The sequence below is a fragment of the Narcine bancroftii genome, chromosome 6 (genome assembly GCF_036971445.1).
Source record: "Narcine bancroftii isolate sNarBan1 chromosome 6, sNarBan1.hap1, whole genome shotgun sequence".
NCBI classification, from domain to species: domain Eukaryota; kingdom Metazoa; phylum Chordata; class Chondrichthyes; order Torpediniformes; family Narcinidae; genus Narcine; species Narcine bancroftii.
The window spans coordinates 134369163-134393834 of record NC_091474.1 but is presented as its reverse complement, the minus strand read 5'-3'; the positions used below and the strand labels follow the sequence as shown (position 1 = coordinate 134393834).

At 42.3% G+C, this 24672-nt stretch overlaps 1 protein-coding gene and 1 long non-coding RNA gene across 6 annotated transcripts in view; one reads left to right on the top strand and one right to left on the bottom strand.

The window, feature by feature from the left end:
• The window catches only part of LOC138736495 (adhesion G protein-coupled receptor B3-like), a 658849-nt gene that overhangs the window by 444168 nt on the left and 190009 nt on the right, over positions 1-24672 (bottom strand). For all 5 annotated transcript variants that reach the window (XM_069886125.1, XM_069886124.1, XM_069886126.1 and 2 more), the window contains exons 5-8: positions 18472-18636; positions 16105-16269; positions 5879-5980; positions 5481-5587 (exon numbers count right to left, since the gene is read on the bottom strand). In XM_069886125.1, the coding sequence (XP_069742226.1) occupies positions 5481-5587; positions 5879-5980; positions 16105-16269; positions 18472-18636 (539 nt within the window). The remainder of the gene's footprint in view (positions 1-5480; positions 5588-5878; positions 5981-16104; positions 16270-18471; positions 18637-24672) is intronic.
• On the top strand, positions 6739-17056 carry LOC138736498 (uncharacterized). The gene is made up of 3 exons (XR_011340315.1): positions 6739-6943; positions 16532-16633; positions 16980-17056. It is a non-coding gene; the product is annotated as an uncharacterized lncRNA (long non-coding RNA).

Here is a 24672-nt window from a genome sequence, read left to right as displayed (position 1 = left end):
TTTTTTAGATATTCAGGGAATCAAGGGATATGGGATTAATGTTGGAATGTTGATGTGAGGTGAAGGTGCAGATATAAGGGGTTGAATGGCCCACTCTTGTTCCTATCTCTTCTGTTTGTACCTTCAATTCCTTTTTAAATGTCTTAAAGGATTTTACAGGCAGTAGAGTGCTTCTGAAATATGGTCATTGCTACAAGAACAATAAATAGGAGCAGGAAAAAGTAAAGACACAATGCTGGAGAAACTCAACTGGTCAAACAGTGCACTTTATCTTCTTTTCTTTGGCTTGGCTTCGCGGATGAAGATTTATGGAGGGGGTGAAAAGTCCACGTCAGCTGCAGGCTCGTTTGTGGCTGACAAGTCCGATGCGGGACAGGCAGACACGATTGCAGCGGTTCGAAAGGAAAATTGGTTGGTTGGGGTTGGGTGTTGGGTTTTTCCTCCTTTGCCTTGTGTTCGTGAGGTGGGCTCTGCGGTCTTCTTCAAAGGAGGTTGCTGCCCGCCAAACTGTGAGGCGCCAAGATGCACGGTTTGAGGCGTTATCAGCCCACTGGCGGTGGTCAATGTGGCAGGCACCAAGAGATTTCTTTAGGCAGTCCTTGTACCTTTTCTTTGGTGCACCTCTGTCACGGTGGCCAGTGGAGAGCTCGCCATATAACAGGATCTTGGGAAGGCGATGGTCCTCCATTCTGGAGACGTGACCCATCCAGCACAGCTGGATCTTCAGCAGCGTGGACTCGATGCTGTCGACCTCTGCCATCTCGAGTACTTCGACGTTAGGGGTGTAAGCGCTCCAATGGATGTTGAGGATGGAGCGGAGACAACGCTGGTGGAAGCGTTCTAGGAGCTGTAGGTGGTGCCGGTAGATGACCCATGATTCGGAGCCGAACAGGAGTGTGGGTATGACAACGGCTCTGTATACGCTTATCTTTGTGAGGTTTTTCAGTTGGTTGTTTTTCCAGACTCTTTTGTGTAGTCTTCCAAAGGCGCTATTTGCCTTGGCGAGTCTGTTGTCTATCTCATTGTCGATCCTTGCATCTGATGAAATGGTGCAGCGAGATAGGTAAACTGGTTGACCGTTTTGAGTTTTGTGTGCCCGATGGAGATGTGGGGGGGCTGGTAGTCATGGTGGGGAGCTGGCTGATGGAGGACCTCAGTTTTCTTCAGGCTGACTTCCAGGCCAAACATTTTGGCAGTTTCCGCAAAGCATATTGCAATGATAAAGATACATTAACAAATATTTCAGGGTTGAGATCTTCATCAAAGTATGACACCAGCAAGCAGGTGGAGGAGGGATGGTTCTGTGAATGGAGAGGGAAGGGTATGGAGAGCTGGAGGAAAGGAAATATAGATCAAAGAGTAGACAAGCAGAAAGTGGAGGAGTTGATGTTAATGCCATGCGGTTGGAGAGTACCCAGACAGAAAATCAAGTGTTGTTCCTCCAATTTATGGTGGTCTTGGTGGCATAGCACATGAGATCATGGACAGACACGTGAGCATGGGAGTGGTTGGTCACTGCGAGATCCCTGTCACTGTTGCAGACAGGGTGAAGGTGCTCAGCTCAGTGATCTCCCAGTCTGTATCCGATCTTAATGATGTAGAGCAAGCCACAAAGGGAGCACCGGATGTAGTAGTTAACTCCCACAGAAAGAAAAGTGAAGAGCTGCTTCACTTTAAAGGACAGCTTGGGGCCCCAAATGGTGATGGGTGCAAGTGTGGCACAGAGCAGGAGGGCCATGTGGGCAGTCAAGCCTGCTCTGCCATTCAATAATATCCTGGCGGAATTGGCCGTGGACACAGTTGCACCTACCCGCTCATTCCACATAACCCTTAATTCCCCTATTTTGCAAAAATCTATCCATCTGTGTCTTAAATAGGAAGCCTCTACTGCTTTCTTAAGCAGAGAATTTCCCTTTGTTCTTGGAGCTGCCTGTCAATAGAGATAGTTTTAATCTGTCTGATCACATTTAATCCTTTAATTATTCTAAATACCTCAATCAGATTAGCTTTAAATCTTCTATCTTCTGGCTCTCCATCCCGTAGGATGATGATGGTTCCTTTCAGTCAGTTTGTAGGGTTTGATACGAGGATACCCCACTCCTCAAAAAGGAACAGCATGTGCTTTCATGGATTTTAGGTGAGTAGAGAATTGCACAGATCCAGACCCACCCTTTCGACATCCCCTCCCAGATCCAGCTGCATGGTGAGATCCAAGACGGCTGGAGAAAATTCTGATGCAGTGAATGGCCAGACCAACCTTCGATGCAAGGGCTGCCCTTTCCGTGTTTCACAACACATGTTTGCTAAACGGCCATTGACTTTACAAGAGGGTTTGTCTGCCAAAAGGCAGAAATCTTCTACAATTCTTTGGCTTGGCTTCGCGGACGAAGATTTATGGAGGGGGTAAAAAGTCCACGTCAGCTGCAGGCTCGTTTGTGGCTGACAAGTCCGATGCGGGACAGGCAGACACGATTGCAGCGGTTGCAGGGGAAAATTGGTTGGTTGGGGTTGGGTGTTGGGTTTTTCCTCCTTTGCCTTTTGTCAGTGAGGTAGGCTCTGCGGTCTTCTTCAAAGGAGGTTGCTGCCCGCCAAACTGTGAGGCGCCAAGATGCACGGTTTGAGGCGATATCAGCCCACTGGCGGTGGTCAATGTGGCAGGCACCAAGAGATTTCTTTAGGCAGTCCTTGTACCTTTTCTTTGGTGCACCTCTGTCACGGTGGCCAGTGGAGAGCTCGCCATATAACAGGATCTTGGGAAGGCGATGGTCCTCCATTCTGGAGACGTGACCCATCCAGCGCAGCTGGATCTTCAGCAGCGTGGACTCTGCCATCTCGAGTACTTCGACGTTAGGGATGTAAGCGCTCCAATGGATGTTGAGGATGGAGCGGAGACAACGCTGGTGGAAGCGTTCTAGGAGCCGTAGGTGGTGCCGGTAGAGGACCCATGATTCGGAGCCGAACAGGAGTGTGGGTATGACAACGGCTCTGTATACGCTTATCTTTGTGAGGTTTTTCAGTTGGTTGTTTTTCCAGACTCTTTTGTGTAGTCTTCCAAAGGCGCTATTTGCCTTGGCGAGTCTGTTGTCTATCTCATTGTCGATCCTTGCATCTGATGAAATGGTGCAGCCGAGATAGGTAAACTGGTTGACCGTTTTGAGTTTTGTGTGCCCAATGGAGATGTGGGGGGGCTGGTAATCATGGTGGGGAGCTGGCTGATGGAGGACCTCAGTTTTCTTCAGGCTGACTTCCAGGCCAAACATTTTGGCAGTTTCCGCAAAGCAGGACGTCAAGCGCTGAAGAGCTGGCTCTGAATGGGCAACTAAAGCGGCATCGTCTGCAAAGAGTAGTTCACGGACAAGTTTCTCTTTCTTAGTGGGGTAAAAACATACCTTATGCAAACTATGCTTATAATTCAACCCCTTTAACCCAACTGCCTTCTTTGTAATGTCAAATGGGCATGCACTTGGTTTTACCCTGCTTTCTACAAAAATTCCATCACATTTCGCCAGTACTCATCTCACTGATATAACTGCCCTTTTCATTTCAACTTCAACGTCACTGCTTCTGATAAATCTTCAGATTTCTTCAGTTGAACATTCCTTCTCCTACATTGCTGCCAAGTCCAGTTACCATACCTATTCAATTTCTCACACCTCTGCTAATCCCTTTTCCACCTTCTCAAATCAGGATGTCATCACTTCTGCCCCACCAATCTCCATATCAAATGGAGCATATCCTGTGTAAATATGGCACTCTTTAGAGTGATGTCACTACCAAACAAATCATCAGTTCCCTTTCCTTTCGGCATTCTCAAAGGTCTGTTTCTGCTGCTTCATCTATTTTTTCTCATCAACCACCACCGACACTCCCTTCCCTTCATGTGGAACCTACTTCTGAGACAGCAGGAGATGCAACATTTTGATATTTTACCCCTCCCCTTTCTGACTTCTAGAGCCTCAAGTGTAGCAGATCCATATTTGAACTTTTTTTCAATTCAGTCCACATTATTTACTCCTTTGCTATTGGGAGATCCAACACAAATTAAGGAACTGTTTTATGGGATCATCTCTATCCATGATCATCCAGTTGCCCGCACTTTAATTCTGTCTAATCCCTGAAAGAGTCCTCTGCTCTTACCCTAAAACAAAGTTTAAGGAACAGTACTTCATCAATCAACATGGTGGATCCTTGGCTTCTGCACATAATGTTGATGCATAACTTCAGATAATATCTCCTCACCTTCTACTTACTTCTCCTTTAACCGCCTTTTAATTCTTCTGCCATTATTACGATTTCTCACCATCATCCCTTCAGCCATTTGTGCTGCAAACCACCACATCACAGACCTTCAGCTTTGTTTACTCTGTGCTTTTCCCTTCCTCTGACTTACCAAGAAGACCACCCCTGATCAGCATTGTTTCTGGCAATGTCCCTGCTTTGTATTTCTAAGTGAATTTAGTACCTTAATCTTCTGGTAGATTTTTACTGTATTCATTCACAGCTTTAACAACGCAGAATGGATAACGTATTTACCCCCATTGAAAAGGAGGAGCATGGGAGATGTCCCAACATAGAAGATGGCCATGGCAGCAAACCAGTGAGGGGTTAGTGGCTGAAGGACCCACACAGGCTGTGGGATGTTGGCAATTTGCAGACAAAGGACTCACACCAGTCTATGAGCTGCTGGAGAGTGGCTCATGGAACCAGGTGCTGGAACTGGGGTTTGAGAAGGTGCTGAGTGCAAGAAAGGCTCCCAAAAGGCCTTGGGTGCTGAAGGCTTTCTGATTGTATTGGTTTGGTCCTGGAGCTTGGGCTGCCTTTGTAGAGGCTGTGGGAGCACTGGAGGCGAATCCAAGGACACTCAGTGTCTCTGAAGGGACTCTCTTTTGCTTCGCTTTTTCTTATTGTTAGGGGCACTGTGCAATGCTTATGGCAACTCTTCGTCTTTATGACACACAAAAGTTGAAAGTATATGATACTATGGTGATACACCACTAGTCTACTGCAGGGGGCGATCTCTGTGCCTGCAGGAAGACCACCGGATGACAGACTACACCTGGCCAGCTGTCAGTTACCTGACCGAGATATAGTCCTGATCCAGCCTCTCCTGAGCCAGTCACTTGGAAGCCACTGTCACAGCCACTACTGTAGCAGAGACTTTCAGCCAAATAAAGCCTGTTGTACAGTCTTCAAGTTTATGTCCGCTTACCGCTGCTGCAGTGCATCACACATACATATTACATTTTATGTATTATTATGTTACAATAAAAGGAACCTTGAACCTTAAATTATTTTTTTTTGAAACCTGCCAAGCTGTTTGCTAAATCTACCCAATTAAGTGCTTGTTCATTGATTAATAAGCTCCCATATTTTGTGAAGCTTTCCACACATGTTTATCATTAGTTAACGACGCAGGAAGATGGCTCAATTTTCTGTCACTTTCAGTAAACAAGAAACACTTTTGTTGACTTTGCACCTACTGTATTCTGTAAGTGTCGGTACTCATTGGAAATACATCTTGCAAAGCTGGGTGTCTCCCAGTAGGCAGCTCCAGTACGATCAAGGGAGCAACGTCTACTAGTGGTGCCTGTAAGTCACAAAAGAAATACATGGCAGTATTGACAGAGTAATGCAGAGGAGGTAAAGGATGTCAATCAATTGTTAAAGATAGGCACCAAGTCAAATCGAATGTTTTATTTCCAGATTAAATCATTTGATGAATGGAATCCTCTCATTGAAGGAAATTATGGCCATTAAACTGTTACTGTTACTGTTCAAAAGAGAATAAACAAGCTGGAACAGAAGAAGTCTAGGGTTTTTTAGAGAATTTCTCACAGGTCCTGATAACTAAAAACAATGCCGTGTTCTTTCACTTCACCTGTCGCATTTGGCGGGCATCGATTGAATGCAAAGTCCCCAGCTGCTGTACTCCTCCACACCACTGTCATCAGATAGTCCTCAGGACATATCTCGTAGGGTGCTGAAATTAAGAATAAATTGTCAGCATCAATAAGTATCAGCCTATGGCAATTCAGAGTATTGAAAGATATCCCTGCGGTTCTTTTGAATATATTTTGCACTCTATTTTTTCCTGCCAATTTCCTCTATGAACTATTTGTTCAATTGCCTTTTCAATGTCATGAGTCCATAAACATCCAGTACTCTCAGTCATTGCACAATATTCTCCTTATCTCCTTGCTTATTGGTTTGCAGATTACATCTATATCCACTAGTCACTGACTCTCCAGCTTTAATGAAAATAATTTCTACCAACTTGCACTGTGATAACTTTTTAATGAGGTTTTAATGAATCCCAAGTCCACCAGCAACCTGCATCTGCTACTCTAACATGACCATACACGTAGAATAGATGCATGTGTCAGAAAATAATGCTTCTTATTTAAAATAAAATGTTCCAGCATTGAAATTTCTGTAGGTCTTTCCTGTGGAATGTCCTTTAGGATGAGAGGAGGTGTCATCAGGTGAGCAAGAGTTCGACAGGAAGAAAGTGTTTTAAAAAGTCATTTGGAGCAAGCAAGCAGGCATTTGGCAGAGGAGTGATCAGGAGTTCAAGTCACCATATAAATAAGCAATCATGTAACCGAGCATGGGAGGAAGTGGTCTGAGTCAGAGTGGGAAGGCTTTAGTGAGGAGCCACAGTGTGGAGAGTGGAGGATTAACTCTCAGGCTGAGTAGGCTGAAGCCTAGGGGCCCAGAATGTAAGGGGGCCAGAGCCCCTTGGCTTCGGCCTACTCAGTAAAGGGTAGCCTGGTCTTGGTTTATTGTTTCATACTTACAACACGGGTGAAGCCAGTGATTGTGGGCCACTCCATTGCTAGGGTGATGCACGTGATCCTTTCTGGGAGTTGATGGCAGCAGCATGAAGATTTGCAGCGTGTGAGGAGGGAACTTTGAAATACCAGTATCCAGCCTGTCACCTGTGGTAGGTAACTGAACAACAAGGGGTGCCCAGCCAGCAGTGTCTGAGTGTGTGAGAGTGTGTGTATGTAGAGTCACTGCTTTGCGAGCAGCAAGTGCAGTTTCTATTGGGGGCTGTGAATAGTAGGTAGAAGTGTAAATTTGACCTCCCCCCTCCCTTGTTACCATGCCAATTTATTAAAAGAATATCCATTAACCCCAGGCAGACAACAGCGGCAGCGATTGGAGCAGGAGTTTGAATTTCACACTGTCTGTAAGGAGTTTGCATGTTTTCCCTTGTCTGCATGAATTTTCCCTGGAGGCTTCGCCAGGATTTCTCTGATATTTATTTGTTTAACCTGCCAGATGCAAAAGACCCCCAAACTGCACCTGAGCTAGCAGCAGTGCTGTCACGAGCCTCTCTTTGTCTGGTTGCACGGGGATGTTTAAGATTTTTAGAAACACATTTGCAGTGCATTTCATTATAATAATGCCAGTGTGTCTGTGAATCCACAGGCCTGCACGCAGCTGACAGCATGTGCTCACTGTCTCCTTCGTCCAGGCAAAGTCCACAAGCTACGGCTGTGTCAGGCCCAGACCTGGACCTAGCCAGATATCCCATTCCCTGTGGCCGCACTGCGTTGAGTCGGTGTTAGCCAGGCAATTGAGTAACCCTGGTGGCTGCAGCTTACAGCTGGTTACTTACAACACCTTTTGCAGCTGCTGCAACATGTGAACTATTCTCTCCTGAGTGGCCATGGCTTAGAGATCGGTGGGTTGTACTTGACAATTGGATGTGTTATCAATGGGGAACATTTAGAAACAACAAGCAGGGAGGTAGTCTTTCCCAGCATTGTCAACACTTTGGGAGAAAGGGGGGGGGGGGGGGGGTGAGGAATAGATTTGGGTAAAAGGGTTCGAGCCAGGACCAGTTGGAGGAAGCCAACCATTGTCGGGATTGAGTGTCACGTTGGGGTGGATTGAGGGAAAGAAGGGGACAACTGGAATGGGAGAATTAAAATGTGGGAAACACAACCAGAGTATAAACATGTCTGGACAGCGAGAAGGAGGGTGGAGGTTAATGGGGAAAGAAATATTCAGTGTCATTAAACCAAATCTTCGTCCCATCACCAATAAGATTCATTTCAACTCATGTATTGCTCTCTCCCTTAGCTGACATCACTGCAACATGTATCCTTATACTAATAAATTACTTTATATTTAAAATGTGTGTATCCCCATCATTTCTACCACATAAATGATCATTTCTACCACATAAATGATCATTTCCTCTCTCCTTATCTATCGATTTATTTTATCTATCGACGTATCATTTCTATTTAACTGACATTACTTTAAATCTTTCTATATCAATGCATGTGTTTGTATGCAGACTGCGTTATCCGAGTAAACTTTTAAAATGTTGTTTCTGCGAGTTCAGGAGGGGACAAAGCCACGTGCAAGTGTCCGTAGGAGGTAAAGATGTACTGTATTACCCATGTTTCAGGCCTGAGTCTTTCTTCAAGGTATCATTACCTCCTGTGGACACTATGAGACCAGTTGAGTTCCGTCAGCATTTCTGTGTCTTACCACAGTCACAGCATCGGACGAAGGGTGGGGGCAAGGTTGGGTTGGTGGGGTCTACTAGGGCCTGGGTAGTAGTTAATCTGCCACTGGGTGTGGATCAGGTAAGGCTTTTGCAGAGGGTATATAAAAGTCACCAAATTTGAGGTAATTAAATAAAGTAGGTATGCAAGATCAAGTGATGTGTTGTAACTGTATGATGTGGGAGCAGGTGGACTCTGTTGTGGTTCTTGATGACTACATCTGCAACAAATGTTGGTTGCACAAAGAATTCAGGCTCCGAATTGATGACCTGGAATCTGAGCTTCAAACACTGCGACACATCAGGGAGGGGGAGAGGTACCTGGACACTATGTTTCAGGAGGCAGTCATACCCATTAGAATAGCTGCCTCAAATTTAGTCTGTGGTCAGGGAAAAGAGGGATGACTGTGAGTGAGGCAGCTAGTGAGATCCAGGAGACAGAGCTGGAGGAACCACAGCCCTTAATATTGGCCTTACTCCCTGTGCGGATAAGAATGGGAGCTGTAGGAAGGATGAGCAACCTGATCGTGGCATTGTGAAACAGGAAGCCATTTAAGAGTGGTGGGGGGAGAGAAGATAAATGTAGTGGCAATCAGGGATAGAACAGTAAGGGAAATAGACAAAGTTCTCTATTGCAGGGAGTGTCCTGAAGGCTGTGTTGCCTGCCTGGTGCCTGGCATCTCTTATCTGACCTGCACAGGAATTTGTAGTGGGAGGGGCAAGTTCCAGTTGCCGTGGTCCATGTAGGTACCAGCAATGTAGGTAGAACCAGGAAAGAGGTTCAACTAAGGAAATTTGAGGAACTAGGGACCAAAAAAAAGGTCATCTCTGGATTACTACCTGAGCCACATGCAAATTGGTACAGAGTCCAGAAGTTTAGAGAGTCAAGTGCATGGCTCAAAGATGGGGTGAGAGAAGTGGGTTCCAATTCATGGGAAATTGACACCAGTATTGGGGAAGTAAGGAATTGTTCAAAGAGAACAGGCTCTATCTGAACCACGATGGGACCTGGATCCTGGCAAATCACATAACAAGGACTGTGGACAGGGTTTTAAACTAAATAGTAGGGGATGGGTTCAACAGACTGGAAAGTGATGGATAAAGTAAAAGAGAAGAGTGCAGATAAAGTAAAAGCAAAAGTTAAAAAAGAGAAAAGTAAGAGTAGAGGGGATAAAAGTCAAGTGTTAAAGAGGCAAAGATTACCAGCTTTAAAAGCACAATGAGTATAAGGGCAAGGTCAGTGAACTTGTGGCACAAATAGAACAAAGGGGTATGATTTAGAAACCATTACAGAAATATGGTTGCAGGGTGGAGAGGACTGAATATCCAAGATATCAGGTAAGGACTGACAGGAAGGTAAGGGAGGTGGGGTAGCACTCTTAGTTAAGAATGAGATCAGGGCAATAGTGAAAGATGATGTAAGATCTAAGGAACAAAATGTTGAATCCATCTGAGTAGAGATTAGAAGTAGTAAAGGGAAAAGAAAATCACAGGTGGCAGTGGTCTATTGGCCACCCAATAACAACACTAACATGGTACAGGCAATAAACCAGTAATATCGGAAGCAGGTAAGGATGGAACAGCAATTATCATGAGGCAACCTTGAGGAGGAGTGGTCAGAATGTATCCATGATGGCTTTCTTGATCAACATGTTATTGAATCTACAAGGGGACATGCTATCTTGGATCTGGTCCTGAGCAATCTTGTAGTTAGGGATCCTCTTGGAAAGAGTGATCACAGTATGACTGAGTTTCCCTTACAAATAGAGGATACAGTAGTTTGGTCTAAGAGCAGTGTATTATGCCCTAAACAAGGGAAAGTACAAGGGGATGAAGGAGGATTTGGCCAGGGTAGACTGAGAACATGGTTATATATGGAGGAACAGTGGAAGACTTTCAAATAGATTTTTCACTGTGTTCAACAAAATTATATTCTAGATAAAAGCAAGGACAGCCAGCCTTGGATAACTAAAGAAATGAAGGAAGGCATCAAATGAAAAGCTTGTGCATTCAGTCGCCAAGAACAATGGGAAACTAGGAGATAGGGAAAACTTTAAGAAGCAAGCAATAAAGAGAGGGAAGGTTGATTATGAAACAAGGTGAGCACAAAATATAAAATTAGATGATAAAAGTTTTTAAATTATATAAAGTGGAACAGGGTGGCTAAAGAGAAGGTTGGTCCTTGGAGGATGAGAAGGAGGAATCGATATTGGATAATGAGGAAATGGTTGAGGGCTTGAATGACTTTTTTGTGTCAGTCTTCATGGTAGAGGATATGTCAATGACAGATGTTATGGACATGATGGGAGGTGCGGACTTAGATACAGTAGCTAGCACTAAAGAGGTAGTACTGAGTAAATGTGGACTACTGAGCAATCGTGATCTAAAGATAATTAAGTGCCCTGGTCCTGATGGAATGCATCCCAAGGTACTGAAAGAAATGGCAGAAGTTATAGGAGAGGCAATGGTGATAATTTACCAAAATTCTCTGGATTCTGAGCAGGTCCCGGCAGATTAGAAGACAGTGAATTTCATGACACTATTTAAGAAAGGATGTAGACAAAATGCAGGTATCTATAGGCATCTGTGGTTGGGAAACTATTATTACAGATGAAAGAGTGAAGCATCTGGAGCGAAATGGATCCATCAGGCAGACACAGCATAGATTTACCAAAGGCAGAACCATGGTTTTTTAATCACTGGAGTTCTTTGAGGATGTAACAAGCAGGGTAAATAGAGGGGTGCAGATGGATGTTGTTTACTTGGATTTCCAGAAGGAGGATGTATTGAGTTGGGGTTGATATATTTGCAAAAATAGAAGATTGTTTCACCTATAGAAGGCAGAGAAATGGGATACAGGAGTGGTTTTCTGGTTGGAAATCAGTGGTGAGATGGGTGCTGCAGGGGTCAGTGCTAGGCCTGCAGCTGTTCATGATATAAATAAATGATTTGGGACAGGGTCAGAGTGTAGTAAATCCAAGATTGCTGATGACACTAAATTGAGTTCAAACGTAAATATAGAGTCTGAAGAGAGATATAGATAGGTTAAGTGAGTGGGCAAGGGTCTTTAAGATGGAGTACAATGGCAAATGTGATGTTATCCACTTTGGAGGGAAAAATTGAAGATCAGAGTGTTATTTAAATGGCAAGCGATTACAGCATGTTGCTGTGCAGAGTGATTTGGGAGTGCTTGTGCATAAATCACAAAAGGTTGGTTTGCAGGTGCAGCAGGCTATCAAGAAGGCAAATGAAATGTAGGCCTTCATTGCTAGAGAGATTTAATTTAGGAACAGGGAGGTTATGTTGCAAATGTACAAGGTACTGGTGAGACTGCATCTGGAGTACTGTGTGCAGTTCTGGCCTCCTTACTTGAGGAAGGATGTACTGGCTTTGGAGGTAGTCCAGAGGAGGTTCATCAGGTGGATTTCAGAGATGGGCAGCATGATTGGCATAATGGTTAGAGCAATGCTCTTACAGCACCAGCGATCGGGACCAAACCTGGGTTTGAATCCATGCTGTCTGTAAGGAATTTGCATGTTCTCCCCATATCTGTGTGGGTTTTCCTGGGGGGGGGGAGCTCTGGTTTCCTCCCACCCTTAAAAATGTACCAGGGGTGTAGGTTAATGGGTGTAAATTTGATGGCACAGACTCATAGGGCTGAACTGGCCTGTTACAGTGCTGCATGTCTAAATTAAATTTAAAAAAAAATTGAGTGGGTTAGCCTATGACGAGAGATTGAGTTGTCTGAAATTTAGAAGAAAGAGAGGAGATCTTGTAGAAATGTATAAAACTATGAAAGGCAATGTTAAGATAGAAGTAGGTAAGTTGTTTCCATTGGTGGGGGAGACAAGAACTCACGGAAATAGCCTCAAGATTGAGAATAGTAGATTTAGGATGTATATGAGGAGGAACTGTTTTTCCCAGAGGGTAGTGAATCTATGGAATTCATGGCCTATTGAAGCACTGGAGGCTAGCTCAATAAATGCATTAAAGACAAGGTTGGATAGATTTTTACAAAATAGGAGAATAAATGGATATGGGTAAAAGGCAGGTAGGTGGAGATGAATCTATCATCAGATCAGCCATGATCTCATTGAATGGTGGAGCAGGCTTGATGGGCCAGATGGCCTACATTTCCTCCTCTTGGTGTCCCAGCTAAGTTAAAAAAATATAATGGAGCGCATTGGCAGATAATTCTACCATGTAGCAAGGGTGCTGCCTTGTGAAATGCTGAACCGCCTCTGCCCTCCATGGTAACCGGGAGGTTCTGCTGTGCAGCTGGAGTTCCCTGCATGACAACGAAAAATGTCAAAGCTGAAATTATTTCCTCCTCATTCTTCCAATTCTGTAGCCAGTGAAATTGACTTCTGTGATCAGATGACTGTCCCAGCAGCTTTCAACTAACCTCTCCCACAGTGACGCCAACACCTGAGGTTTTCGGACCTCGATTAATCAGACCTAATATGCATATTGCCTGTCCTGACATGGTGGCTGTTCTTGTGCTTCCCTGGTGGAGAAGAAGCTTGCCTCCTGCACCTTGGGCTGTGGGAGTGCATTCCCTCAAGCTCTGAATGGGTCAACAGATTCTCTTCTTCAAAGAATCCTTGCCATCCAGGATACAGAAGTCAAGGCAGTAGAAAAAAGATGGATAGCAACAACCTCTTAATATATGTTTTTCAAACCTGTGCAGTGACATATTTGGAAAGCAGGATGCATTCAGATGCTCCAGAGAGTGAGAGCAGAAAAGCAAGAAGAACCATGGTTTTTTAATCACTGGCCTCGATTAATCATTCACATCCACAGTGATGTTTTTATCCCTTTGGAAGGGAAAATGGCAGGAGTGTAGGAGATCTTCACTGAAAAATTGGTTGGTGAGCATAGGAGTTGCAAAGTGTTTATACTGATAATTCAAGAAAGAGGTATTTGAAGAAGAAATACCATCTTAATTTTTTTTGCAGCCCATGAATTAAATTTGTATCCTGCCTTTTAGTGTAACCAATAATAAATTTAAATAAGATGATTTGGTACCATTGGAGCAGTCAAAACAATTATTTATAATTAATTTATGTGAGATCTTGTAAAATGTAAACAGATGAACCATTAAATTATTTAATTTGACAGCAGAGGAAATTTCCTTTCACATGATTTTTAGACTGCAGGCATATTAATGGCACAATTAAGGAATTTTGCTGCTACCCGGCCAGTCAATAAAGGAATGTGCAGGAATTTTGAGTCAATTCCTGCACTGTGAATGATCTTACAGGACCCCCTACAACTTTTCGAGGGAGCCTGCAGTGTAAATCATACCGGAGAAATTTATTGACACCCATCCACTCTACTGCACATCCAACCACCAGGACTGTTGCAGTCAGGTACTTGCAGTCTAAAAAGGTGCTCAGTGTGAATGACCACACAGGCAGTAATTATGTTAATTCTTTCTGCTATTTTCCCAACATTCTCAGTCTAAAAACCATAACTGTTACCTTGAGTGGGCTACCTCCTCTTTATTATGTGGCTAAATATTTAACATTGATCATTAGGGAAGACATTTTTTTATGTATCCACCCTAACAAATCCATAAGTCATCCTGAATTCCCAAATTAGGTTGAAAATAGCATGAAATATAGCAAAAGCTTGATTTATGTTCCTTGTCCTGATGATGGCCCTGGGATCTTTTTGAGGAACAAGCATTGTACTCGAGTACACCTTTCCTTAAATGTTCATTGCCTTGCCCAGTGACTCAAAATAATTGGTATCCTTTTGCATTCATTAATCAAATGGGCACAACATCTGATAACATCTGCCAGCTTAAAATGCAGATCCCAACGTCTAATGCCTTGTTTTAATTGGTGATGCATTTATTCTCAGGACTAGACACTATTGGGAGATGAGCATTTACACCCTCCTCCGAGCAGAGTGGCTACTTTGACCATTTGGAGGGTGGTTCCAAGTCATCGGCCTAGTCACAAGGCTCGAGTCACACTTGGGCAATGCTGGTTGTGGTAAACAACTGTTATGTTATGATTGGCTGCTGCTGGCTGGACACGAATCCTGAGACCATAGCTCCTTGTATGCTCCCCATTCCACTTTGTCTCGATCAGTCAATGAGGTTGATGGCTGTTCCAGTCTACAGTAAATAAAAGCCTGATCGTTTCACAACTCTAGGCTTTTGTGATTATTGATGATGCATCACTGGCTCAGGATGATAGGTTACATTCCACTGAATGGAGAGGTAATCTGTAAAATTCATTGTCTATCTACTTCTTTCTGAATATTTCATCTCCATTCTCAAACTGCCATGGTTGGGGATGCTTCTGGTAGGATTTGAATTCAATTTCTCAAGTTCCTAGTTTACAAGTCCAGGAATATTATGTTGATAAATCTCTGCCCTGAAAATGCAATACCATGTGACATCAACAAATCTTTAATTTGTTGTAGATTTATGCAAGTGTCATCAACTAATTCTTTGAAGTGTATGCACATCTTCCTGGAGAAAAGGAATGGCCCAAGGATGACCTATCAATCCCTTCAAAGAATGGAGGAACAGTTCCCACATGAGGGGCAACCCAACAGTAACCAATAAATTTGCGAGGGAAATTTGGAGGAAACTCTTCTTAGAAAGTAGTTTGACAAAAAAAAATGTGATGCTGGTGGGACTCATTGAAACAAAGAACATTGAATCTAGATAAGCATGCATGAGGGAGAAAGAAAGAAGCATAGAAGCCATATTAATCAGGCTTGATGGTGTAGGGTGGGAGCAGACTCATGGAGCAGAATGGGTGGCAAAGACCACTTGCTTCTGAATTGTGGACAATGACTCTGAGTGCAAGGGAGGACAGGACCAAATAGGACCTGTTAAATTTAACAGGGATTCTTCCCACAAATGCCATGTATAGATAATTGGAAAATGTGATGTTGTTGAAAGGATAAATGTTTGACAGTGCACTAGGTTCGCTCAAGATCAAACGAAGGTAGTGAATGCAGTTCAGAACATAACACAAACTACCCCCTCCCACCCCAATGGTATCCATCTCTATCTCCCTCTGCTCGGAAAGGCACCCACATACCGAAAGACCGATCCAACCCCAGACACAATCTCTTCTCCCTCCTCCCATCAACGAGAAGGCTTCAGAGTAAGAAAGTGCACACCAACAGTCCTGAAGACCGTTTCTTCCACATAGCCATTAGGCTCCTGAAGGAAGCAAAGGACAATGCTATGCTGCCCCTGTTTCTCGTTAATTGATCTTCTTTTTCATTGCAATCCTATACTCTGTAAATGTGCGCTTTACGCGGCTTCATGAATGTTAGAGATAACGAGTTAGTTTGCTTGCAGAAGAACCCTTCTCAGTGTATTAGAACTTTTGTGACAAATAAACACAAGCTCTATTCTTTGAATGCTGTGATCGGATTTCTTTACCTGCCGGGACAGAACAAGCCTTAGTTTTGCTCTCGAACATTCTCTCAGTCAGTCTTAATTTTGTGTCCAATTGCTGGAATAGTTCTTTAACCAACATATTTTGGATGCAGATGTCAAAATACAGACTACTAGAAATCCACCACTATTCTTTGTGTTGACCTACCTGGACACCTCTGCTCATTGCACTTCTGTATCTCTTCGCCCAGCCCTTCACAAGGCTTTCCTGTGACAATCAAGCCCTGGCACACTCGGATCCTTCTTTGCCAACCACCATCACATGACTTCGAACATCCACTCCAGTGACCCCAGGGATTCCATTTCCCATCCTCTTTATGATGAAAGAAAAGAGAAAAGCAAAGACTAATTAAAACCGCAAGACCAATAATTTTCATTCATTTCTGGCTTCAAAAGAATTTGCACGGTGCATGGCAATCTCTATCTCAGCTTCCTGAGCATCAGCTGCTTAAATGGACTGGATGGCTTCTGAAGGCAAGGAAGCTGCCAGGCAATGGGGCTGCTGAGCAACACACATTTTGCCATTTTTTGCCCTTTGAATTTTGAGACAAAGATCTTTGTTGTTTTTTTTTCAGTTTTTATTGCAGTTGGTGTCCCATTTCCTCTTCCTTTGCAAATGAAGAGAGAAGCAAGCATCCATCGGCACAGGGATAAGGGCCCGTTCCCATTTCTCTAACGTAAGTAAGTTGCTGAATCTCCGAATTTCTAAGCTTCAACGGCCTTTAAAAATAAATGTACGTCAAATGGCAATGTGGCTATGTATCATCTCTGTGGTTTTGAACATAGTTATAAGCTCCAGTTTTGTATTTGGGCAGAGGGTGAGTGATAGAGATAAAGCAAGGCACTTCCAACACACCCTTGACAGTGGTTGATTAGGTCCAGGGGATGCGCACTAATCCTGAAAGTGCTTTATTCAGAAGAGAGACCAGCATTGAAATGTCAGAAGGTTGAAACAGCGATGATACAATCTAAAAATTAAAGACATTGTAGTCTTTGTTTGAATTTTTTAAATTTTAAATTTAGACACGCCATCTGGAATCTGGTGGAAGTGTGCAATGTGAAGGGGCATGTGACCTTTTCATCTGGAATCTAATCGGAAGCCAAATCAAGGTCAGTGTACATCTGGTCATTTGCCTCTTTAATTGCATCGTCAATGCCTGAGCCGGACTCTCCAGCTGACGGCACTATAAAGCACCACGTATGAGCCATTTGCCTCTTCCATTTTTGGGAGAACCCGAGCTCCACTCCAGGTTGGGAATTGTGGGGAATGCTGGAGAATTGTTGGTAAGGTGTGCGCAGACAAAGGGTTGAGAGCTGAGATATTGTGTGCCTAGTGCCCCGAGTTTAGTTAGATAAGAGTCATGCTTGCCAGGGATATCAAGAAGTGGCAGGTATCGTATGTGATAACTTGATGTGGCAGGCCTTCTACCTGCGAGTGGTTGTGTGAAAAGCTTAATCTGGCAAATGTGTCTATGTGTCTGTCTTTTACATCTGTTGATTCCCCTACTTGTGTAAAAAAAACACTACTGTTCAATCAGCCGTGTTCAGATTCGTTACCTTCGGGACCCATCAAACCAGTTTCACACACAGAACAAGCACAGTATCAGGTCCTTTTAGCCCACGAGCCTGTGCCACCCAATTACAGCCAATTGAGCTATAATCCCATACATGAGAGGAAACCTGAGTCCCCTGGGGAAAACCCCCACATGCACGGGGAGAACATGAAAATTGCTACAGACAGAGTGGGATTTTAAACCTGATCCTGGTCACTGGCTGTGTAGCAGTGTTGCATTAACTGCTACACTATCTGTGTTGCCATGTCATAATGTCTCTCAGCAGGGCCAGGCTGTAGAATGATATGCATGCTACTTATTCCATTATGTGTCGTACATCATTACCCTGTGTTGTATAGATATATTGTGAAAAGTGATGTCATTTGTAAGTGATCCATCTCATTCCTGCTGGGATTTACAAGTAAATAACTGGTCATCTCAACTGCAATTCTAAAATCTTCAATCCACAAAGCTGATTGTTTTACAATTGCTGTTTTAACAGTTTATTTGGGATTGATTTGGTCGGGTGGGTGATTGGTTCAATCAAAATGGAAGACGAATCCTTCTGGTTACTAAATCAATTTTTGGAACAAAAACATTGCCAATAAATTCGGTTTTATGATTCTGCTTCAACTGAACTTACATGGCTTTCCCTGTCTTCTCATCCTATAGATTGCCATTGATTTCCATTCTCATAGCACGTTACTGCAGAATGGGTCTCCCTCTGCTGGAAATGTTTATAATTACACGGGATAGTCAACACCGCCGGTGGAAGAATTTTGTCCTGGTGCAGATTATTCGCTGAACATTTTCTGCATCACTTTTCAAATTAGTAATTTTATACAGGAAACCCACCATGACATTTTGCTTCACTTTGTTTCTCCAACTTCCACAGAATCACCCAGTAATCACATGATCATTTTGGCTGAAGATCTATTGTAGGAGGGGCCAAACACCCATACCTGTACAGTCGGAATTAAAGCATTCTCTGCTCTCAGCCCAGTGTCCCCTGCACTCAGAGCCACCATGAGCTGCGACAGTGCACTGGCGGGTTCGCTGCTGTGTCCCATTGGAGCAGGTGACTGAGCAGTCTGTCCAAGGGCTCCACTCCTTCCATTGTCCGTCAACTGTAAAGACATGTGTTATAAAAAGTCATTTTCAACCACTTTGCTGCCAATTAGTCCTATTGACACAGTAATTCATCCCCATTTTTTGTCCCTTTTGTTATATGCCCTGTATTTTTCCCCTCAAACTTTCTCCCCTTGTGCATTCACTCCCAAAGGTGCAAATAGTAATTCAGAAGTTGCAGTACCATGCTAATATCTTGTCTCTGTCCTTTGTACTTATAGTTTAGTTTCAACAGTGCACTTTAGCAATCTATTGGCCAGAGGTCCACACCGTCCAACCCCCTTGTTCCACCCCTTTCTATCCCTATCTACATCTCTGACCAGACTTTGCTTACCTGCCCTAGTATATGCCTTGGTAGCTCGCTGTTAAGTGCCTTTTGTTGGTTTGCTAAATTAAAAGGCTTTATATAACTGCTTGTTCTAGTTCATTTCTCAGCTGCATTGATTTTTTTTGTCAATTGATTTTGTGCATTTGGTTCTGTGCTGGTAACCCTGACAATGTGATGTTGGAAGTATAACCCACAGCCCTAATGACTCAGACACAAGAGCTTTGCAACTTAATAATCAATGTGCTGTTCCTGAGTAAACAGGCTTTGTCAATAAGTTGACTCATTCTTCCATTATATAAGCATTGTTTTAAAAGAAAATTGAATTCTTCATTTTAAAAATAGGTGCCATTATTTAAATACTCCAGGCACATTTGATTTCTGTTCTTCTGTTAGAACCACTTATTCAAACTTGAATAATGTCAGCAATGATGGACATACGTTTTATAGAAATATTGAAGGAGCTAGGAATCTTTTCCCCTTGAGGCCAGAAAAGATTGAGAGGAGATTTAATTGAGATGTTAAATTTTATTTGCCAACACTCTTCTGAAGAGCACTGAGACATTTAATTGGGACGAGGGACTTTAATTATGTGGATAACTTCAGATCTGGAGAGGTGCCCCTTGGCGCAGAGGAAGATGCCAGGGAATCTGACAGGCATTTGAAAAGAAGAGAAATTGAAACAGGGTAGAAAGAGATTATTCAGTTTTCTGGAGGGGTCAGAAACCAAGGAACATGAAATAAAGGTGATTGACTAATGGACCAAAAGTGACATTTTCAGTGTGCATCATAATGGCGGGAATATTGTGCACTAGAAATCCTGCAGGTGCAGGAATAGATGTTCTTTATCCTGCTTCCAGTATATATTCCCCTGAGTCATCAACCAGAATATATTTCTTTGATTTGTCTGAACTGAGAATTCATTTACAAGCAGTAGATTGATGTAATGCTCTGTTAGTTTGTGGCATAATATAATCGACCCAACAAAAACTCATTAACAGCTTTAATTATACCTCCTTTGTTTGTGAAAGAAAAACATATCATTCTTTCTCTGTCGTTCAGCAGTGCCACGGCATATGCTAAGAAATCTGAAATTTAGACATCAAAGTTTTCAAGAGGATTTGTGAGCATGGCAGCCATCTGTCGAATACTGGATGTGTGCTCCAAAAGAGAGAGTGACAGTGACAGTGATAGAGGTATTTAAAATTTCCAAGGCATCTATTCTCAATTAAGGTATTAAAATGTCAAGGGCAAGACGTGTGAAAAAAACCCCAGCTAATTAGCACAACTACGTTGACAAGGAAAAATTTAAAGCAATTACCAAAGCAAATGCAGCATTTAAAGAAAACACAAATAGAATGCTTCCATCTCTCAAAATATCATTATGTGAACAAAAGGGAAGAAAATATTGCTGGTGCAGAGTGGGGGACAGGAGTATAGTCTTCCTCGCCATTCCCAGCAGTGATTCTTTAGGGTGCCATTTTGGTTGTCGCTGGACTGCCCATCTCTGACACCGCAGCAGCCACTTAAGACCACACTGAAGTACCAGCTGAGATTTTAGTACTCAGCTTTTATAATGAGAATCTATGACTCAGAGATGGGAATATTATCACTGAGACCTGTTTTATACAAAAGAGATCATCTTCTCTGAAAGGGGACTCATATATGGCTAGATAAGAGTCTTGTGCATCGGAGGTCTGGGACATTTTGACCTAGATATTTAGAAGTTACATATCCCATGTTTTAGAGCACTGGAACTGCTCCAAAGCCTCCAACATGTTTTAGGTAAAGGCCAAAAATTGGCATGCAATGGCGACACCTGAAACAAAGAGTTTGAAAGCCAATGAAGCACCAAGTAGAGAACTGATGTGCCCCAAGACAGATGAATAAAAAGCCAGGCAGTTCAACAACCCAATCAGCAATCTTCCAGGTCTAGAGATCCTGAAAAATAGGAATGGGAATATGCCTTTTCGGTTCTCCACACCTCTTCCACAAACAATTAGATCATTTATGATCTCTAAACTCAGCACCAATTTCCCACATTAATGAAATACGGTATCTCTCAGTTGCCCTAATATCTAAAAATCTGTCACTTTCTGCCTTGTATACTGAGTTACTGAGATTGGTCGGCCCTCTTGGTAAAAAGTTTCAAAGATTCACCTCCCTCTGGATGGAAAAAAAATCCTCCTGAATCTGATCGCTTATCTTGAGAGCATGAAGCTTGTCTTAGACACCACAGGTATGGGGACCATCCTCCCTGCATTTAACCTGTCAGGTTCTTTATAATTTGTATTCATTTCTTTGAGATCTGTTCTCATTCTTCGAATATCAAGACGGAACAGGCGTAGTCAACTCAATCCTTTCTTACGCAACAGACCTGCCACATTAAGAATCAATCTTATGAACATTTGCTTTACTCCTATTTACAATCACCAGTTTTAAAAAAGAGTACATCTGTATACAGAATTCTTGAAATGCACAGAATTCTGGAAATGGACTTTTGCATTACTGGGAACTAATAGCAATACTGTTCAATCTCTCAGCATTTTAAAAAGAATTTCTCATTTTTTGAAATCCAAGTAGTTGACATCACATATACCACATTTATTTAATCTGTGATGTCCTTACCCATTCGCTTAACCTGTCTATTATATCCTGAAGCTTCTTTGCATCCTAATCACACAACCCACATGACCATTTGGCTTCGTAGCATGTATGGACTTCAGGGATCTTCCATTGTTGTGTGTTCATAATCCTGGAATTCCCTGCCTTATTACACTGGGGAGTGCCTCCAGCACACAGACTGCCATGGTTCAAAAAGGTGATTCAACATCACCTCCTTAAGGACCAGTAGGAAAGGACACAAAATGATGGCTTCCTACTACCCTGGAAACATTGCAAAACACAGCAGTTTTAAATGACCACCAAACCTTAGACATATGTGTTCTGTGCACCACCCTAAATTGTAATAAACATTAACCAACTTGAGAATTGTGTCCCAATCCACATCCGATATAGTCAAGTTTAAATCCTGTTCCCAAGCATTTTTAATTTTAACTAGTGAAGTTTGTTTTAAACATAAGTTTCTCAAAAATAAACCTTTACAAGACATTAAACTAAAAAAAACTAATCTACAAAAATTGATTCAGACTCTCTTTGAAAATCAGAAAAATGTGATTCAAGAAAATACCACATTTGCAAATATCTAAAAAAATGAGATTTAGGCAGGTTAAATTTAGTGCAAAGCCGCTCAAATGATGCGAAATGTCCATCAGTGAACAGATCCTTAAAACTCAGAATACCCTGTCCTCACCATTTCTGAAAAATAGCATCATGCAAAGAAGGTTGAAAAAGGTGATTAGACTATATGTAACTATTCATATAATCTCATTATATTTTATTATGTCCTTTATTGAAATCAATAAAAATATTTTAAAAAGAAAAATTACCACCAAAGTGAAAAGGATGAGAGAAAAATCAAAACATTTTACTCAGTGGCTGTGACCTGGGATGCAGTGTGAGGAAGGTTAGTGGAGGTTGGTGCAATTGGATTCTGCAGTTGAATTGGATTAGGAGTTGAAAGGATGAGATTTTCAGAGCAGTGGGTAAGAGGAAGGGAGTGGAACAAGTGGAGAGAAATTCCCATTTCCCTGCCGTATTATTTCATGATCTTTATTCCACTAACTTCGCTTCAGTGATGGGCTCAGGATTCTATATGTCGAGTTATTGGTCACACAATGGAGAAGATAATTCTCCTTCTCCTCGTCCAGTGATGGACCAGTCTTTGGAGCCCTTGTTAAACTAATTGGAAATTGATTTTAGCTCACAGGCAGAGGCAGTTTCAGAAAAGCAAAGAGATGGAGGCAGAGAAATGTTCAGTGAAACTTCTTCAAGGGTTAATTTTTAATTTCAATGTTTAAAATAATATTTCAGTGCATCTTTGCAATTGGAATGCAGTTCTGGTCACCCCTTTATAGGAAGGACATCAATAAATTGGAAAGGGGTGCAGAGGAGATTCATCAGGATGTTGCTGCTGGGACTGGGGGAAGGGGGTGCTTGAGTTATAGGGAGTGGTTGGATAGGTTGGATCTTTATTCCATGGAGTGGAGGCAGCTGAAAGGTGACCTCATACAAGTTTATAAAACAATGAGGGGAATGGATAAAGTGAATGGTCATGTCCATTTCCCAGGCTGATGATTCTTCAACTAGATGGGCTAGCTTTAAGGTGAGAGAGGAGAGATTGAAGAGAGAACAGAGGGGCAAATTTTAGTGGTCCATATCTGGAGTGTACTGGAATGATAAATTATTAAAAAGGAGAAGCAGACACAATTTCAAAGTACAAAATACATTTGGGTAGATATGCAGATAGGAAGGGCTCAGATGTATATGGACCAAATGCAGGAAAATTGGATGAGCCCATCATACCAATGTAGCCAGAATAGCAAAGGGGAATAGCCCAGAATGCCAATTTGGTATGTTTGAGTTGGGGCGGAGGGCGTGTTCCATGCTGTATGACTCTATGACTGTGATAATGTTAATCAATGTGAATGGTCAACCCAGTGACCTTGCAATGATCAAATGCTTCCTCTAGTTCGAGTAGAATGAAAAGAAATACAAAGAGGAAAAAAAAGTTTGACCCATTTTTGGATTGCCCTTGATGCTTTAGCCCTCAAAGAGTTAATCTGTGAACACCAGTCTCCTTGAGAGTGCAACATGGTGCATAGTATCATGAATTATCTGCTGTTAAATCACATCAAAGCATGAAAAACTTTAATAAGCAAGAATCTCGGAGCATTACAAATTGGGATCATTGACCTGGCATCTTATTCCCCTTTGCTGCGTTTGCCTGCATTTCAGAAGTGTGAAAATCTGAGCACTCAAATGAAAATATCAATGGCAGAAAGAAAATGGAGAATGCATTTAAACTCATTAAAAATATTTTGAAGGAACTGACAAATGTGATTCTCCAAAAACTTATTTTGAATTGCAACACTTTTTTTCCCCACAATCAGGCTGAAATTTGCCACAATTGACCTTTTTTTTCACCTTGTTTGTTACAAGCCCCTGAGGTAACTGCGAGTCTTGGTTCTGGCCACTGCTGGGTGGTTAGTTTTCAATGCATCTTCATCAGCTGTGGTGTCTGGCACTTTGCATGGTTTCCTTTCTCCCAACTGAAATCCTACATCTTTGACTGAGTATTTTCTAAATTTGTATATGATTCAATTGCATAAACATAAATGAAATGATCATCACTGCTAACAGTAAATGATCTTCACTGCTGACATTAAATCTACTCCCTTGAAAACAGTAGCAACAAAATCGTCTGCAAATTAACATATCCTCTCATCAATATCACCACTCAATCATTTTGATCCATTGTTGACATACAATCAGCCAGAAAATAATCTGCCCTTCATTTTAAACTTTGTGTAAATCCATTTATTCTGGCCAAATTTAAAAAAAAATTCTGACTCAAGATTCAACTAAGAATGATAATAGCAAAGTGGGGTTTCAGTTTTATGAACCATTGCAAAGAAATTGGGTTGTCTGAAATTGTAGAGACATTGAATGGGTTGACAAATAGAAGGCATTCCTGCAAGGCAGGAGGTTTGGTAACAGAATGACATGGATAAAAGCAAATAACTGGCAAAATTAAATCCAGGATAAGTGTCAAGTTGCAAAGATTTTGGATGCATTCGCTAAAGGTGGT